This window comes from Elaeis guineensis, chromosome 10, assembly GCF_000442705.2.
Source record: "Elaeis guineensis isolate ETL-2024a chromosome 10, EG11, whole genome shotgun sequence".
Lineage (NCBI taxonomy): Eukaryota > Viridiplantae > Streptophyta > Magnoliopsida > Arecales > Arecaceae > Elaeis > Elaeis guineensis.
The window spans coordinates 17,321,002-17,340,914 of record NC_026002.2 but is presented as its reverse complement, the minus strand read 5'-3'; the positions used below and the strand labels follow the sequence as shown (position 1 = coordinate 17,340,914).

Genomic DNA, 19,913 nt, shown 5'->3' with positions numbered 1-19,913 from the left:
AAGGCTTAAACCTGGTTTAAACTTGATTAGAGAAGGATTAGGACTCCTTAATCAACCCAAATCACATCCCAGACCGTCCGATCAAGACCGGGAGCGACCTGGGCCGTCCGATCGCGCTCCGGTCCATGGAATAGTGCCGTGGACCGCGAGAAACGCGTGGGAAACGCCCACGCGGTCCACAGACCGCTCCGTGGACCACCCGGTCCACGGTGGACCGGGGATGGGCCAGCAGGCCGCTGGGTCGCGCGTCCCGCGCGGGCCTGGGCCTGGGTCGCGCGTCCCGCGCGCCGCCGCCTGCGGCCGCGCCGCTGCCGCCCGCCGCCGATCGCCGGCGGTCCTCCGCCGCCTCGATTCTCGTGCCGACTTCAAAAGCTCGTATCTCCTCCATCCGAGCTCCAATTTAGGTGATCTTGGTCTCGTTGACTCCGTTTTTCGCCGCGAACCTCGCTGTGGGCTCAATGTGGGCTGAATCTCGAGGCGTCAAATCCTAACACTAAGGAACAAAGGACTGAAAGGAGAACACAGGGAATTGCAACTAATGCACCAAGAAAGCAACTCTTCCATTCTGTTTTCTGAAAACAAATCATGGAAATATGAGCACAACTCAGTTGTTGGAGGAGAGTTTGTAAGGTCTTAATCTAAGCTTTGCTTACACAGAAACAGCCACAATGTCTACCCCCTAGATTCTAAAGCTCTAGACATTTTTGACAGGCAACTGACATGCTTATCAAGGAAAGGTTGAAGGATACACATGTAGGCTTGAAGGATATACATGCACAGGCAGTATATTCTGAGCACATTTCTCAAAATCAAAATAATCACCTTGGAGCTTTTGCATACAAGTGATATGGAGAAAAAGATGAAATGTTTTAAAGTCTAACATGTTACCAAAGAATGCAGTAGGATTGTTAATTGCCTAGCTAATCTAGCCAGTACTAATGTAAAGCTTGTTTGGAGAGCTTATTGGATCATTGCTCCCCTAAGATCTCTCCTCAAGGGAACTCCGCTATATAATGTTTCAAACTTTGAATAATTGAATTGTAAAAAAAAAATACATGAAAAACAAATACTAAATTCTAACAACCCAAAACCGCACCCAAGAAAGCTAGCTAAAAGGTGCTCCTTGAGTTCCTTGCTCTCGCATAAGCATCCAAGATCTACCTAGTGCACAGCCAATGCGCGACTAAACATATGCCCTCATAGGTCCTCATGTATTATCTCCATTTAAGCCATTGCATCCTCACCAGACTACATGTTCAAATCCAATCACAAATACCATAAATCCAATCACAAACACCACGATTAGCATATCATCAACTCAAATAGGCCCATGCTGCAACGTCTTTGGTCCAAATAGGGCATAGATCAAGTCTGTCTAATAATATTGGTAACAACCCAGAACCTCATTCAGAAAAGCTAACAGGAAGGTGTTACTTAGCTTCCTTGATCTTGTATAAGTAACTAAGATCTACTTAGTGCATAGCTGATGTGAGACTAAATGCACGCCCATATGGGTCCTCATAGAAGTACTTTTTTAGAGAAATGCTTGAGAAATAGAGAACGCTATGAAAGACATTGTAAGTCCTAGATGGTTGTCATATTCCATTCAATCGCTAACCATCCATCAACAGATTTTCTAATATGCACTAAGCATAAACTAACATTTTTGTTACAAGGCTAAAACAAGCATACTGAAGTTATGGAACTCTTAAGGATAGGAGAATAGACCAGCACTTGAATGGAACATTTAATACAAACCTGATCTTAGATCCTCTCAAACGATCAACATTTCAGACTATAAAAAACATTGATAGTTTCTTCCATATCTGACCTCATTATATGATAAGAGATGGTTAGCGGTAAATTGTTGGGTTGGAAATTGTCCTTTACCAAAATAATCAATTTATTTCCCTAATTAAATTTAATAAAAAGCAATAAGCCAATAATTTCAGCAGTGGACAGGTGGAACTTCTGCCTGCGACTGTAACTATTTACCCCATATTAACCAACATCAACCGATCTTCTATCATGCTTAGGATCATTCAGATCAAGGCCTTCCAAATTTTTCAGTAAATTAAAAAAAAAAAATCGATGAGTCAAGGAACAAATCCAAAAGAGCCTGGTAATGTTACACTATAATTCTATATTGTACGCATCATAGACAGAAATCAGTGTCCCTGACATAGATACTGGAAAACATATCTTTACATGTCTGAGTGCATTGATCATATCAGTATACTAAAAACTCATTTAACAATGTTAAAAAGTTGGCACTTCAAAAGTTTAACCTTGCTCAGACAGTCAGACTATATAAGCCCTAGAGCATGCCTTCCTACTCGTAAATTCTTCATATATAACTGCAGGACCAGCTTTATTAATTCATTGCTAACATATTTCAGATTTATGCAGAATTTATTGGAAAGATAAAAGTAAATCTTTAAGTAGTATTCAATGTCAAGACAAGTATAGCCTGATCTACAATATGCAAAATAATGCAAACTCCTACTCCTAGGAATCTGGAAGTTGACAAAAACAGCTATCATTCACCTCTCTGCAAAATGTTAAGCAGCTTACAGATATCTGGTCAACATTGGTTAGCATGAATATTTCATTATCAACATTCAGTTCTCAAGGAAAATGGCTGCACCTCTCTATTTGATTTTTAATTAATATTTTTGGTATCACATGGTTGGTAATCAGTATGAAGTGATCCGTCGTTTGCAGGTCACAAGCTTCACAGAGCAGCTACCCTTATTTATGATGAATCTCTGGACATTCCTCAGAGGCCCCTACTCTACATTTAAAGATGTCTCTAGTTAGAACAAGCAAATTAAGTAGCTTGTGCAATGTGGATGACATATTTGAAATTAAAATCAAGTCTGAGACCCTGCAGAGCCAGAGAAAGTAGTACAAAACATCAAGAAAGTTCAACACTAAGTTAACAAAAGATTGACCAACTATATAGATGTATATGTCACCCAAGAACACATGAATGACCCTCCCACCAATGCAATCAATGTTTAAATTACGATACGAGTCTATGACAGCAGTGAGGAAGAAACAGAGGCATATCTATTATGAGATGGAATTATCAAAATTCATAGAAATAAAAGAATAAAGAGGCAAACAATCATATAAAAACAAATAAATATATTACCCTGAAATAATTCTCAACAAAATTTGGATCCATGAGAGTTGAGTGTGATTGATTGGAAGCTCTTGCACATTTTATATCTGAAGCTTCCTTACGATTTTTGTGATCGATACAACTGCTATTATCCATGTATGAAGGTGTATGCAAACTTGAATCAGATGCTCGTACAACACTGTGCTCATCTTCCAGATCAGTAAATTTTGCCTCTGAACTTTTCTCTTCACAGGTTTTGTCATTATCATCACTTCCTTGCTCTCTACATTCAGAAACTTGGTCCTCTACAGATAATACTGTGTCCCTAGGTCCTTCATCCTTGGATAACAAGCATTCAGCATCAGCTTTCAAATTCTGTTTTACAGGAGTTTCAACATTTTTCAAACTTAGGATGCCTTTGTGAGAAAAGAAAGCAGAAAGCTTCTGTTGTTTAGTGGTTTTATTCACAAGCTCGTGTAGTTGATAAGGAACCCCTTAAAAGAAGAGAAAAGGTCAATCAGCCAAAAATAATGAAACTATTTCTTAATCATCTCAGGTGAAGCATGGGATTTTAAATCGCATAATAAAAAGATCTAATCAAGCATGTAATCAACCATGTAATCAACCTTAACATCCTCACTCATGCACTAAAACATGCATATCCTTGCTAAAATTGCATTGCCTGCATGATAGATGCAATGGGTTCTGGATATGTATACCAAACTCATATGTAGTTAACATAATCAAATGGATTGTAATAACCACTGTATATCAAGGTTGACAACAGCATGCACAACATATCCACATAAACATAATAATATAACACTGACATCATGATTTAATATAGATATCAAAACAACCATCTACCATAATGAGTAAAATTATAGACGTGACAATGGGCATGGTGGTATCACCTTAGTATCAAGCTCCCCATGCTGAGGATACAAATATTCAGGTCCTTCCTATTGCTATCAAAGAAAAAATGGAATAAATATGCAGCCACTAAAAGAAATCGATTACCCTCATCAAATGATTTGGAAAAGAAAGGAAAAAAATTAACCAAAACTCATGACCATGAGCATACACTGCAAAATGCCAACAGCAAATACAAAGTGATGATTTCAACATGTCTTATAGCATTGTAGCATTGTAATGCGAATAGCACCAATCTTTTTACTTAGATGATCATATAGAGAGAGAAAATCAAGTGTAAATCTGCATGGCAAGAGATGCTTAAGAGATGGATGCATTTTAAAGAGGCTTAAAAAATATTTACAACTCAAAAGTTTATTAGCTGCCACACAGTCCAGCACCCATGCAGGTTTCACAACAGGGAGGCCCCGGCTAAATGCCCTGAAATTAAAAACCGTAAGTTAAGCACCAAGAAAGGAAATGAACAACATGAAACAGATTTACCCATCAGAGCTCTTGATACCTGAAATTCCTCATTTTACTATCAGGGAGGTGACTACAAATGATATGAGTCACTGTATGCGTCGAGAAGTAATTCTCAAACCGCCCACCATGCTTCAGCATATATGCCTTCAGTTCCTGTCAACCACTAACCCAAATCAAAGTCCATGCCTAGTCTCCAAATAGAGTTAAACAAACCCTTATATGCATTTATTAGAAATTACTAGAATTACAAAACCCAAAAAAAAATGAGGGGTCAGTGGTCGTGAGCCAAGGAGTATTGTGGTTTTAAGTGGATAAAATATGGTATTAGTTATATATAGTTATAAGTAGTCATTGTAGACTGTAATTGTTATAAAAATGGTAGCCATTGTTGGAAGCCATATGGGGATGCTACCTGCTACGAATGAAAGGAGGCTTTATTTCTGGGTATTCTTCATTATCCGAAGAGCTAGAAGGTTATGATTCACCTTGAATCGAATCAAATTGGAGATTACTTTACCCTCGAATTGGATCAAATTAAACTACGTGTTTAAAGAAAACGAAAGGGGAAGGAGGAAAGACCTGACTGGAGGGAACAGTGAATCCGTCGACGAAAATAGAAACACCGTGGAAGATGCCCTTCTTTCCATCACCGGAATCTTGAATCGATGAAGTGGAGGCAGCCGAATCGAATTGTTCTCGCAGCTTCTTATTCTTATCCACCATATAACTGCCACAAAAATCATCAACAACGCAAAGATGATGAGAGAAAAGAAAGAAAGAGGTCATGGAAGTTTGGAACAAGAAAGAGGGATTATGAGAGGGAAAGGCACCTTCCGAAATCGGCGAAAGGGGAATTCTTGGGGCGGTGAGAGTTCCGAGGGTTTCTGACTCGGGGGAAAGGGCTGGAAGAGTCGGACCTGGTTTTCCTCTTCTTGGCGTTGCCGGAGGCCGACGAGGAGGTGGCGGTGGTGGAGTGGGAGGGATATTCGAAGGCCATGGCGAGGCTTTGTGAGAGAGGAGACCGCCTTCCCCAAGAAGGAAGAAGAAAGCCGAGGAAAAGGGCGGGCAAAAAAATAGAAAGAATCGAACAAGGATTTTGGATGTTTTCCTTTCGGTTCACAGCTAATAAACCGACCTACCGACTTCGCTTGCTCGGTTTGTCCCGGATCTGGTTCGCCATGAATTGGGTATGATAGAAATTATTTATTTATTTAAAAATATATTTTGATCTTTTCAATTTTTTTTTTTTTGAAGAAGCACGCGATCCTAACTCCTTCGCATTTATGCAAGCACCGACTATAGAAAGTAAAGGATGCTTTGGATTGAGATTTTCAGATTATTGGTGCAAGATCTGCCGTCATCATTCCCAGTGACTTCAACTGTATTGTAGGCCCTCATGAGAAAAGAGATGGCAGACAGGCAAAGGATGACATTGAGTCTAGAAATTTCAGAACTTCATCAACAAGACTGGTTTGATTAACCTGAGCTTTGCAGGCCCTCGATTTACCTGGTGTAATAACCGTCTGGGGGTGGCTTGGGTTTGGGAGAGGATCAATCGGGCGCTCGCATCTCCGGAGTGGACCCATTGCTTTCCAAGGTATTGTGTTCAGCACTTGCTGAGGATCACCTCAGGCCACCGCCTGATCCTCATCACCACAGATGGTCTTGATCTTTCTAGGGGCCCATTCCAATTTGAGAAGTTCCGGACGTTCCACCCGTAATCGTGGGACATTATTCGGGAGATGTGGAGAATGCCAGTGCGTGGGGATGCGACTTACAGAGTGACTTGGAGGTTGGAGTTGGCCAAGCGTAGGCTCCTTCGGTGGAACCACCATGAGGTTGGTGATATTTTCAAATGGATTGAGTAGGTGGAGGCAGACATCAGGGAGTTACAGTTGAGGGAGAATCGTGAGGGGGGACTCCAGGAGCTGACACTGCAGAAGCTTCGGGGCAAGCTCTCGAAGCACCATTCTCTGTTGAGACAGTATGAGACCTTCTGGAGGCAGAAGTCTAGGGTTCAGTAGATTCAGGAGGGCAATAGAAATATCAGATTCTTCCACCAGTATACTATGATCCGAAGGTCCACCAACCACATCAGACAGCTACGTGACAGCAACGACAGGGTCATGGATGATTGTGAAGGGATTCATGGGCTACTCCTTCAGTTTTTTAGAGATTGCTAGATGGCACCTTTGGGGGAGGACTGCCCCATCCAGGGGGTCCAATCGGTGACTTCCATCTCCAAGCAGGAGAATTCTGTCCTGATTTTTTTGGTGTCGGTCGAGGAGGTGAGTGGAGCCCTCTAATCTCTCGAAGAGGATAAAACTCTGAGGTCCGACAATTTTTCTCCACTTTTTTTTGCAAGTACTAGCCAATTGATCGTGAGGAGGTAGTAGAGGCGATTTAGTTAGTTTTGAGGACAGGGGCATTCTGACGGAGTGGAAGAAAATCTTGATCACTCTCATCTCGAAGTAGCCTGATGCATCGCTCCTGAGCCACTTTAGATCGATCAGTCTCTGCACAACTCTTTACAAGGTGTGTGCTAAAATCTCTGTCAGCCATCTGAAGTCGATCGTGCCTCACCTAATCAGTTCGAAGTAGGATGCTTTTATTGGTGGTCAATCCATTTTCGACGATGTTCTGCTAGCACAGGAGTTCATATATGATGGCGATCAAGTTAGACATGGAGTGGGCATACGATCGGATGTACTAGCCCTTTCTTCGGTAGACCCTTTAGGAGTTGGGCTTTTTAGAGCGGTGGGTGGGCTGGATCATGGATTGCATGGAGTCCCCGAGCTTTACCATCTTGATCAATGGTACCCCAACGGAGTTCTTTCATTCTTCCGTTGATCTTCACCAAGGTTGCCCTCTATCCCCCTCCTTATTTATTTTGTGCACTAATGCTTTGTCCCGGGTATTGAGGGCTGCTGTGCGGCGGTTGATGCTGGAGCCCTATTAGCCTTCCCTGGTGTCCAGGTGCTCTCTCACCTTCTTTTTGCAAATGATTGCCTCCTCATCATCCAGGCCTCGGCTTGGAATGCGGAGTGTTTTGCCTCTATTGTCGAGGCTTACCATCGATCGTCTGGCCAGATGGTGAACCTTCAGAAGTCCTCGATCATCTTCAGCCCCCGAATGAGGATCTAGATGAAGCAGGTGGTTCGGATGAAGCTCAGGATCTAGGAGCAGATCGAAATGCTGACTATCTAGGTGTTCCGATCATGGAGAGGCATCTCCAGAGAGTCGAGTGCAGATCCATAGAGCAGTGGATTCTGAATTGTCTTGAGAGATGACAAGCCACTACCCTCTCTTTGATGGATAGGACGATCCTAGTGAGGTCAGTTTTGAGTTCTCTCTCGATTTATCTCCTGGCAAACATGATTGTGCCATTTCTTACCTCAGAGAGTTGGAGCAGCAATTTTGGAACTTTCTCTAGGGCTCTGGTCACGATCGTCATAGGATTCACCTTCTAGCCTGTGAGGTGATTTGCTAGTCGGTGAGGGATGGTGGCATTGGGATCTAGTCTCTTTTGATCAGGAGAGAGGCTTTGATCATCAGACATACTGTCAAATTTTTTATTTAGTCGGACTGCCTCTGGAGCAGAGTGATGAGAGTCCGTTACTAGGAGTGGAGCCAGGAGACCCCAGTCTGGGTTGCTCATGGTGGCTCCTTCATATGGAAGGAGATCTGTACTCGAAGGTCCAGTGTAATGAATGAGGTTAGTTGGTTGATTGGGGATAGCTGCTCGGTTGACATGACTCATGATGCTTGGATCTCGAGTCTGTCCCTTTCCCGTTGGCCAACCTTTGTTAGCAGTGAGGTGGCTGCTCAGGGTTGAGTTTGTGACCTGATGATTGAGGACAACAGGAGTTGGCGAGTCCAGGAGGTCAACCACCTATTCGAAAGTTTGCTTGCTGATTGGATTCTAGCCACTCCGGTCCTCGCTCAACCCTATGGGGATGTGAGGGTTTGGGGTCGATCTTGCTGTCCGAAGATCCCTTTACGTGACTTGACCCAGATGTATAGATCGACGGTCGTTAGGAGGATTGAGACAGCATGAATTTGGAGAGTGGCTATCCATCTTAGAGTGAGGCTCTTTCTTTGGAAGCTTACCTAGGATCACCTTCCAATGTGTACTCTGCTCAGAGGGAGGGGTATGGACATTCTGATCTCCTGTCCGATGTGCAAGCTCGAGGAGGAGTCGATCGAGCATGCCATCCTGCACTGTCCGCAGGCGAGGCTGATTTGGAGACAGGTCGGTATCTACCCCTGGGAGTCGAGCAATGGCCCATGGCTGGAGTCCTTCATGAGCACGGTCCATTAGTGTGTGACCGAGGGGGAGCACTCCTACGACGGTTAGATGATTTATATAGCTTATCAGATCTGACTTTCTAGGAACTACCTTATCTTGATGGTGAGATGGTTTCGATGCATAGGGTGCTGGACAGAGCCCGATGCCTCGCTATGGAGTACCTTCACTTTGATGCTGCCACTAGTCCCCTTGATACCCCCAGCCACTAGGACTCTCATGCTGCTCCTGCAGTGCCCCGGCGGGTCTTATTCATCTCCTGGGAGCCCCCTCTCTCGGGGTGTGTCAAGGTGAACTTTGATGGTAGCGTCAGAGGACACAAAAGCGGAGCTGATTTTGTTATCCGCGGCTCTGATGCTTGGCTACTAGCGGCTGGAGAGTTCCATCTCTATGAGCCCTCAGTCCTAAGAGCGGAGTTTCATGCTGCTTGAGCGAGCATTACCTTTGCTGTGCAGGAGCTTTGTACGGAGAAGATCTTCATCGAGGGTGACTCTGCTATCGTCATTGCCTAGATCTAGGGTAGCTTGGAGCAACAGGAGGCTCATCCGTTGATTCATAATATTTGGACCTCCCTTCGTCATTCTGTTGCGTCGTCTATCCGGTACGCTTATCGAGAGGTGAATAGCATGGCAGACTGGGTTGCTGCTTTTATGACGGAGCATTCGAAAGATTGAATTTAGAGGCCAGGGGATGTTTGCCTATCTACTCTATGAGATATTTTGTATCTTGATTATTTGGGCTACTCTCACATCATAATGGTATGATCGTCTGCTTGTAAAAAAAAAAAAATAGCATTACCTCCACATAAATTTGTAATTAAACCTTTGGATTCATTTTACCACGTGAATATCGTTTTGCTGTCCGTATGGTCCCCGACATTGTTAATAGACAGGATAAAAACACGGCTTATTGGTGATGTCAAGGAAGAGAGAGCTATTGTTTCCCACTAGTAACTTAGTGATGGATTTGAAACCGTAAAATATGACTACTATTTTTTTTTTCTTTTTTTACCTCATACTAAATCAAGTACTCGTATAGGAATGTTGCACTCCTTCGTGGGAGTAAGTATCGTCTCTACCTTTGACTACCGTATGACAGTCCCTATTGAGATAATCGAATCCCTATTATGCTACAGAATAGCTTATTAATTAGTACTCTTATTCTACCTTCCTACTAACATGTTCTTTATTACTTTGAACCCTTAATCGATAGTTTGCACAGTAGAGTGTCATCATGTGGTTCATTCCCTATTGTGGTAATGTTGGCAAAATGGATTCTGATTGCTTTATGCTAATGATCCACTACATGGGGTGTATTCAGTTCTACCCGACCATATAGCAGTCAACTACTATGATTGTGACCCCTATAAAATGAACATTGTAGAAATAGAAAACATGATCAAGAAGCTGGGTTGTCAAAAATTTGAGTAGTTCCATTATTTAATCCTAAGGTAGATACTTGGATTGAGGATATGGATCACTAACAAAGATTTGTTGGACTTGTGAGCTGGTGCTATAAGTCTCCAAACTAATGTTGATCATTCACCGACGTGGAGCTTGGGTCTAGATTGAGGGCACTTTCTCTTTTAAGAACTTACAATGAAACTCTATACTTGCCAGAAATGTTCGGATGAGAAATCTCGCTTAAGTTAGCCAGAATTTGAGAACATGAAAGAAAAAAGAAGAAGGAGATGGAAGAGTGAGAGAGTGTAGGCATTGTTCTCCTTTTTTTGCTTACCTTAACGTCCCCTCATTTATCTCCCTATATAGAAGTGAAGCTATGGATTGTTAAGTTTGAATCTGATAGACCGTTAGGCTCTAATCTAGTAGACTGTTAGGTCTTAACTTAGTAGATCTTTAGGACAGAGAATCTACCCATTAATTGTAAATCATGATTGTTAGTCATCGACGTTATTCGTGGATTAACGTTCATGTTCTAGAAATTGCAGAAGATATGTAGTATCATGAGAGATTCTATTGGGTCGACCTCATCAATGGACTGATGGTTTGAGGTTAGTGGAATATTGATATGTTACTTCGGTATGAATCTAGCATCGATTGAGTATGTATGAGGCCATAAGCCTCAAGATTGTGTTTATCCAATGTCTAAGTTGGTTTGTGACAGCTGGAGTTGGCATTCATCTGATTGGCTTCTATCAGATGAGAAGATCGGTTGTTGTCTGAGTTCGTAGACTTACTATTTCTCCATAAATTGAAGCTATATTGTAGTCCAAACTATCTTATCCCAGGCTGAAGTACTGTGTTGATAAAAAATAATCCATGCAAATGACTCACACCCTAACAGTAGCTATCACAAGAGGGTTAATAGTGTAGCAATGTATGTATAGCATGGTACGCATGAGATAGACTTGCACTTTGTAAAAGCATCACTACACTTCCATCCATCAGGCAAGATGACAAGATCAAGAGATCTTTTGGTTGGATATGGAGCTAGAAGTTATGGTCGATTCTACTCATGATATAGCTAATATTACTGGTGAGGACATGGCTACAGAGGATGGTAGAGAAGAAGAAAAATGGGACAATATGATATTGGAAGAAGGCAGGATTAGTAAATGCAGCTATGCAAGAGTCTAGGATGAATATGTAAAGGAAAGAAGATATCGTAAGAGACATATCGAAGATGACATGCAAGAGGATGAAATGGTGAAAGTCGAGCTGAAAGGTACTATTAGGATTTTCTATATATAATCTTATATAAGTATCAAAAATCTATCTAATATTTGATGTAGGACTAAATATATGTTAGTATTGGTTCTAACACACCTCATTTAAGTCTTAGCATTTTCCTCAAGCTAAGAGTTTAAATCTAATTAAATCCGTTTACGAATAAATGGTCGGCTCATGATGGGCTCAAAATGGATATCCATTAGTCCACTTGGACCCTGGACTGGTCCATCCAAAGCCCAACTAAGTATGTGGCAAAATTGGGATAGGATTTTGCCTCGAGGTGACATCAAGACCATAGCAAGCACATTAATAGCCTCACAAAATCCTCCTCGATTCCCTCATCCTAAAGGGGGCAGTGGCACCTCACCGTTGCTATGCTGGTGGAGCAAATGGAGAAAACGGTGCTAATCGACTTCAACCCTATCCTTCTGGCGATCGCCGTGGAATTTTTTTGCTGTTAATGGTGGCATTGGATAAGTTCTAATTCACACCACTGGGGTAGTTCATAGATGAGAGAGATACGGTGATCCGAGCAAAGCGGGAGCTGTGAAGGACATGTCAAAGGAGTTGAAGCAGCTGGAGGATGATCCCATTATTACCCATCCTTCCATTGGAACAGGAGCTACATTTTTCCCCCAAAAAAATGCTAAAATGATGGCATGATGGTTTGCATACGTAAGTAAATAAATAAATAAATAAATAAATATATATAAATAAAATAAAAAATATATATATATATATATATATATATCTTAATCATCAAAAAACTTTTTCTTGTTAGAAAGAAGTTAATTTAGTGAAGAAAACCAAAAACTCGTTTCTCTTTATATATGTTAGAATGGTTCTAGATGATCACATGATTCTATATAATCACATGATTTTAGAGATCATGTGATAATCTATAATTTTTTCTTTATTGATACGATCTTATAGTATTTTTTTTATTTATATTATTCTACATCATTTTTTTTATTAACCTGTTTCTGTATCCGTGATTATTATTTTTAATTTACGGAGTCTATATGCTAATATAAATAATCTCTAAGATGTATTGAATAAAATCAAAACAAAAATAATAAAGTTTCTTGTCTTTTTTTTTTCTCTCTTATTTTTTCTTTTCTTCCATAAATATCTTATTAGTATAGATGACAAAAACCTACGGCAAGCATAAATATTTTTTCCCCACCAGACAATAAACCTTCTCTACAATTTTGTCTTTGATTTTTGGCTAGGATACTGCAATGAAAAAAATTGGAGATCGGTCCTACTTTTCAAAGTTCTATTGTAACAGGGAGCGCGGGTAAGATAGCGAGATAGCTATACAAGCTCGTTGCTTGTTCTGAGTTCAGGGATGGTGGGTCATAAAACACTTTTTTATAGTGTTTCCTGGGAACTCATTTTTGGAATGAATTCTATCATATTTCTTCTAGGGAGGTATTTGAACGCAGAGTTTGATGGAGCTTGGATCTAATCAAGCTTGGTTTGAAATTAATTTCGAGCTTAAAATCTTAGATCAAGCTTAAATTTGTATACCATTATTTGGATCTCAGTCCGAGCTTAATTCAGAACAAAGCTGAACATGACTAATTCTATCCACTTGGACGGGAGTCCTTTTATTTGGACATGAATGGGACCTTCGAACAGGACAACTCTCATTAATCAGCGCATTTTTGTGTTACATCATTAAATGCATATCATATGCTTCGTCATCTACTCATTCAAACTCAATCTCACTTGACTTGTGCATCTCACTCCGACATAAATCGGGGCCAGCAGATTAACTAGCTTGATGATGCTATATTAAACAACTCTAGCAACTATTTTTACGTGATCATCATCCATGAAGACGATTATACATTATTTCAGTTTTACTTAATCGGTATATCATAAAATGAATGGAAAATTTATAAATATTATTCGACATGGACAACTTGACAAATCTAAGATCGTACACCTGTTCTAAAACATTTAAAACTAAAATTGAAATTAAAAGAAAGTCTTAAGTGCACATATAGCATAGATAAAAGATATGAAGATCAAACACCATTTATATATCCCACCATTTTATCAACCAAGGTCTTCATTTCATCGAAACGTGAACCAAGATACACATCGGTTCGTATCACCACTGAGCAAACTGACAGCTGTGAATATATAACGTACTGGTTAATCAAAGGGAGGAGAAGTCCATAAACATGTCTCAATATAACACGTCTGCTTTGCTGGGGAGCCTCCGGAAGAAATTAAGCGGCACCGGGGGGAAGCCTATGGCGGAAGCGCGGGTGCCTCATCACGTAGAACCCTGTGAGGAGAGCCACATTTCTTGGTCTAAAATAGAGAATGATGGCAAGAAGAAGACAGAAGACCGTACACAAATTCGTCGCTCTCGGATCTCGCCCGCTCCGCAGGGACTGCAGCCTCTCGCCCTGCGTCGCCAGGTCATCAACTACTGTTTGTACCCTCCCTGCAACACTCCTCAGTCGATCATACCTCATTCTCACGAGATCAGGAGGCCGACTTGTAGGAAATGTATCGAATTCCTCGTCCAACTCATCAGGGTGGACGCTTTCGATATGAGATAGTCGGGTGTCCACGTGAGGAGGATGTCTCGGCCAGAAACGGCGATCCCTGACGCCAACCAAGATCAGGTAGAGGAATACCGCCGGCAATATGAGTTCTGAATACAACACCAGTATCACGAAGACCAAGTCGATGACGACCGTCATCGATGGATTCTTCCAGTTGCGTATCTGATCAAACCACCTAATTAATGGGCTCAAAGAAAGAGCTGAAGGCACCCGCTATCCTGAAGAAGTTTGCTTTGCTCCTTGGCACGCTCCACATGTGCGAATCCACATCCAACATGTACTCCACCACCTCTTTCTTTAATGGCGGCTCTTCACGGCTCAACCTCATGGATATAATCTGGACAGCTTGGTGCCTTAAGATATCCTGCTGCATGGCAGACAATGGACGGAGATAATGCATCTTTGGTAGCAATGGTTGGGTATGGATATGCATCATTGTAAGCATAGAGGAACAGGTGAATCGGACAGCCAGCTGAATTTCCCCCATCTTCTTCAACCCTGAGTGTTGCAATACTAGAAGGGGGTACGAGTGGGTGTAGACCCGATGGGTCTCCAGAGTTGAAAGTCGGATTTTTACCTTCCCAATTCTGCGATCCCGCTCACCGGCCGCCGTGCCTCCCTGCGGTAAGTGAGAGTTATCAAACACTCCAATCGTAATAACAGTATCCGGATCGTATACCTTCCAATCATATTGCTCGTTCCATCCTGGATTGAAATTATCTATGACAGTCCTTGTACGGACCCATTTGTTCCCATACTTGGCGACACAATAGGCATCGGTGGTCCCCCGCTCTTTCCTTGTCTTCATTGGCGGCAACCCCAGAGCACCCAAAATGCCCAACGCCAGTACACCGATGCTTGGCTTCCATAATGTTTTGCCAAAGGCCTCAAATCACTGCTGTAATGCGGTGCCTCATCCAAAACATGGTATCCACCATCTAAAGATATCCTCAAACTAATCCGACCAGCATATTTCAGCTCCTCTTTCTTCTGATCACCCTCCTCTATGACAACGTGCTTCTGGAGATTATACCACCGAGCAAATACTCCTCGGTGCCCAACCTCTTTTCGACATTCTGCATGTTAATATCAATCTTCCCCAGCAGCTCATCATTGTTGACTCCAAGCCTCTCTTCCACGCTGATAACCAAGTGTTCCTCGAATGGTTCGGCCACTAGGAAAATGAAGTCCTCGTTCCAGTAGGGATTCTCATTCCTGCACTCAGAAAACCTGGTTCTAAGAGCTTGGTTTCCAATCATTGCTTTAACAAATCCCTCAGCATATCCAGCCTTTAGATCAACCTTAAAGTCTCGGGCTTCAATAACATTAACCCTGAGATGCCAAAGCTTTGGAGAAACGTACACCTTGGATCCTGTATTCACTAGGCTGCCACCGGAAACAGTTTCAGCACCCAAATCCCTAGCCTCAGGTAATGCCCCATCCGTCTGGGTTCCGATCCAAACAGTTAAACTCAGCTCTCCGTTAACCTTGTTCCTCCTTTGATCCTCCAACCTAGCTATGCCATCGCACACCGTCCGGGCCGACACGTGCTAAAATTTGGTTCAGATTAACTTCGACCATTCCTATGAAATCATCATTCGCCACGTACTTGTCCCTGACCACAACCTCAATGGTACTGGAAGCCTGGATCTGGTCACGTGGGAAGACAAAGACTTGATTCCATTCGGGATCGGTCAGTTGCTCAAAATGAGAGGTGGTGCCTTTGTAATTGCCAAGCCTCACCTCAACGTAAGGATTACAGCTTCCAGTGATGTCCTTTGGGGAGAGGTTTTTAGCTTTCATGATCCGGACAAAGAAATACCCCATTTACTCGACAAGGTCATGGGTGCCTCCACCACCAAGTTGGGGGGATATCTCCTTTGCAAAGTAGTCTTCCTCCTGAGGAAGAGGCCTCTGCATCTTGCCAAACTGCCTAGAGAGTGGGAAAGTTTTAACAGACCGAATTCACATGAGATGCGAGAAACTTGAGACACCTAGATATAAACGGGAAAAAAGGCTTAATAAATGCCTACTCTTGTAAAGTAAGCGCAAGCGTTATTCATGTGCTACTTGCAAGAGTTACTACTTATCATGAGCAACCTGCGAAACATGTCATTTGTCTCAGATTGAGACCAATCATACACTTTCAGACACCAACTTTTATAAACTGCTTCCATAAATCTCCTAAATCTCACATTTTCAGTTACTGGACCATACGTGTATAGCAATCATTCTTTTTCTTTGTGGTCGCCACAATTGGTTCAATTATTCTGGAAAAGTATTGATAATGGACATGAAGTTAATAATGTTAGAGAAGAAAAATTTCATGCATCGAAAGACAAGTGCTTCGATAAGAACTCCTTGAACAGACCTCCTTCCAACCTGAAAACCTCCTATATATGGAATTTACAATTTTAGCTGACAACATGATTTTTACACTCCAGACTTTCAGTTACTACTAAAAGTTCCCAGATTTTTAGCTAATAAGCGCCTATTATAGATTTGGAAATCGCAAGTCCTGAAATATATAGGATTAATATGACGGCAAACGAAAAAGAGATCTTCTTTTTTTTTTTCGTGTAACCTAGAGATCATAGGGAAGGAGGGAGAACCCCTGCCCAAAATTTATAGCCATTAAAAAACCATAATATTCTGGAATTGTTTGATTGAACTAGAAGAAAAATTTAAGTGAGAGAAGGGAGGTGGACAGGTATCAGACCTGGATCTTCGACTTCTGTGCTGAAGAAGAGGGGAGCAACGCCGCTTAATTGGAGCTATAGTTCTTTGGGCTGGGAGAATCCGGCTGGGAATTTTCTCTAGTTCGTCAGCTGGAGAGTCCAGCTAAGCTTTGAAATCGGATGAAACATGATCTCTCTTCTCCCTCCATGCTGCTGTCCCCCCGCCGGGATTCCATTCCACGCCAAAGCTCTGTATCTATTGGCAAAAGCTAGTAGGGCCCGACAGGGAGCAAGTAAAAGTTTATGGGTCACGTAAATATTTTCAGTTATATGCACTTAAAACTTGACTGGTTGTATTATGGTCTCTTCGGAGACATCCGATAGAATTGGAACGACTAGTTGTATTATAGTTTAATCACCACAATAACGATCATTTTGAAAATGACTGGATACCAACATATTTAATCATGCGTGCATGTAATAATATCTTAAGATAATCATCATAAAATTAACATTATGTACAGCAACATGTTTAAAAAATGAGAAATAAATGATTTATTACCATAATAAAAGGGTTAATTATCGTATTTTCTAAGATCTCCACATATCTTTACTCTAATCACAACCAAATCCTTGCCCTATTGACCAAGTGATAAAGACATACCATCCAAGAAAGTGTTGGATATTGATTTGTTGTTTATCATTTTAATGACCATGTTTGCACCATGTTAATGGTGTTGGATCAAGTCTGACTGTCTCAAGTGGATTGATAGGTTAATCATACGCCATGTAAAGAGAACAGTCTGGTCTATCTCAAACACAATGAAAACAATCAAAATATGAAATAGTTAATATATTTTGAAAACTAATACTATGTAACTTCTGTTATGCGAAAAAACAACTTCCTTGTAATGTAGAAACAGGGACTTACTACAACTTATATACGGCAACATGTTTAAAAAATGCAAAATAAATTATTTATTACTATATTTTATATTCAAATTAAAAGAGGGGCTGATTCTCATCTTTTCTAATCTCCACGTAGCTTTACTCTCATCACAACTAAATTAATTCTTGCCCTACTGACCAAGTGATACAGACATACCATCCAACAAAGTATTGGATAATGATTTATTATTTATTAATTTTAATGACCATGTTAGCATCATTTTGATGGTGTTGAATCAAGTCTAACTATATAAAGTTGATTCATAGATTAATCATGTTGGGTTAAGACGACAGTCTAGACTATCTCAAACACAATCAAAACAATCAAAATACAAAGGACTATTTGGTTGGCACGGAGAAATTTTTTTCCTGAAATGTTATTTTTAGGAAGCTAATTTTTATGAATACTCACTTTGGAAAAGTGACTTTTGTATATTTAGTTAATCATAAAAAAATAGCATCCATTTTTTTAGAAAAACTATATAAAATATCTATTATGTCCTTAATACAAGAAAAAATCTTATTCTATTCTATACATTATCATTATTTATAGATAAAAATTTATAATGGTTAAAGATATCTTTGGCCACAGATTGTGATGGAAGAAGGTTTGAGGCATTACGATGGAGAGAATTTTCATTCCAGATATAGATCTTGTGGTGGCTTAAAAGGATATTTTCAAAGAAAAAAGAGATTCTAATTTCCATCCCATGGGATTCCAAAAATCATGTAGGACATGATTTTTTTTATGAAATATGAGAATTATATTTTCACGAGGATATGTTTTTCTAATCTTTCTCATTTAAAAACTCCAACCAAATAAGAGTGAGTTTTTTTCATTTCCCTTTGAACATACTTTCCCTCCTCCACTTCCCACGAAACAAATGAGTCCCAAATGTGAAAAAACAACTTTCTTGTGATGCAGAAAGAGGAAATTACTACAACTCATAGATGTGTTGTCGAACATGGTGCGTCAATGGATTATAGAGTCGCCAAGTTAGTAATAATGCACTTCATAAGTTTTTCATGTGCCTATAGGCAACCCAAGGCATCTTTCTATTTCAAATTGTTTTGCCCGTTAGGAGGTGGTGGACCACACAGCGGGCATAGCTTGCCCTCTACAACTTCCCTTCATGTGAGCTGGATTCAACTAATCCTCACATGACTCGCTGACACACAAATTAGAAAAAGAAGTTAGCAGATCTGTGCGTGCATGATAAGTTTTGGTAGAAATGGTTCAACAGGATTACCTTTTTATTTGATGGATTGATAGATTTGTCTTGTCCAGTTTAACCGTAATCTTGGTATGCTCTAAAAAATATATTAGCAATTATGAAAATATACTTCTAGAAAAATAACTATTTATAACAGCACAGAATGTGTCTGTCCAAGAAAAAAAAATCAAAAGAAAAAAAAAAAAAAGAGAAGCTATGGATTAAACTGTAGAAATTACTTCCAAACTTCTCAGAATCCAATGAATCTACTAACTCATGACCTCCTTGTAGCCCCATTCTTGATAGTGCTGAAAATTAGGGATAAAAGATGAGCGAGAAGAATGTTCAGCTGCAACTCTGGTTTATTGCATTCACTTGTCTTTTATAGACGAGCATATCCTTATTATTTTGATTGTTACTATAACTTGATACTTTAGCTTGGAGAAGCATATCCTTCTTAATACTCTTTCTTTGCTCTGATCTTATATGCCTTTCCCTTTTATATATCTATCTGAGTAAAAGCTAGATGATAGTTCACTGCTTCTCTTTTGATAAAAAAAAAAAAAAAGAAAAAAAAAAAAAGGAGGAGAGAAGCTAAAAGTTCTAGTTTCCTGCTTCTCTTCTTTTACAAAATAGAAACAAAAATGAACATAAATATACCTTGGCTCATATTTGCTTATCTAATTAAGTATGAATAAAATCACAACTTAGATGGACTATATTTCTCTCGAGATAAGAAGATATATATTAACCACTTTCAACTCCAAAATCAGTAATGAGATATGAAAAATTGAAGATCCATACTATTGATCATGATCTATTCTGCTGAATACCTAGAAATAAAAATCATGTATTTAAATGGTATGAGATTGCTTTTGCAACAATCCAAGTATTAAAATCTGTTGATTACACACACACACACACACACAAGTTCCTGTAGAACATGATTAATAAGGTGGATTCT

The 19,913-nt window shown here is 40.4% G+C and overlaps 1 protein-coding gene and 1 pseudogene across 2 annotated transcripts in view; both read right to left on the bottom strand.

Moving 5' to 3' along the window:
- LOC105053298 (DNA repair protein REV1) overlaps positions 1-5,650 on the bottom strand; it is a 37,927-nt gene extending 32,277 nt beyond the window's left edge. The window contains exons 1-5 of one of the 2 annotated variants that reach the window (XM_073244352.1): positions 5,356-5,650; positions 5,105-5,252; positions 4,563-4,678; positions 4,404-4,480; positions 3,158-3,621 (exon numbers count right to left, since the gene is read on the bottom strand). In XM_073244352.1, the coding sequence (XP_073100453.1) occupies positions 3,158-3,621; positions 4,404-4,480; positions 4,563-4,678; positions 5,105-5,252; positions 5,356-5,522 (972 nt within the window). In that variant the 5' untranslated portion in view covers positions 5,523-5,650. The remainder of the gene's footprint in view (positions 1-3,157; positions 3,622-4,403; positions 4,481-4,562; positions 4,679-5,104; positions 5,253-5,355) is intronic. The other variant, XM_073244351.1, reaches the window with a different exon arrangement.
- An 8,051-nt stretch (positions 5,651-13,701) lies between these two features.
- LOC105053299 (FT-interacting protein 7-like) lies at positions 13,702-16,029 on the bottom strand (annotated as a pseudogene).
- Between the last annotated feature and the right edge of the window lie 3,884 nt (positions 16,030-19,913).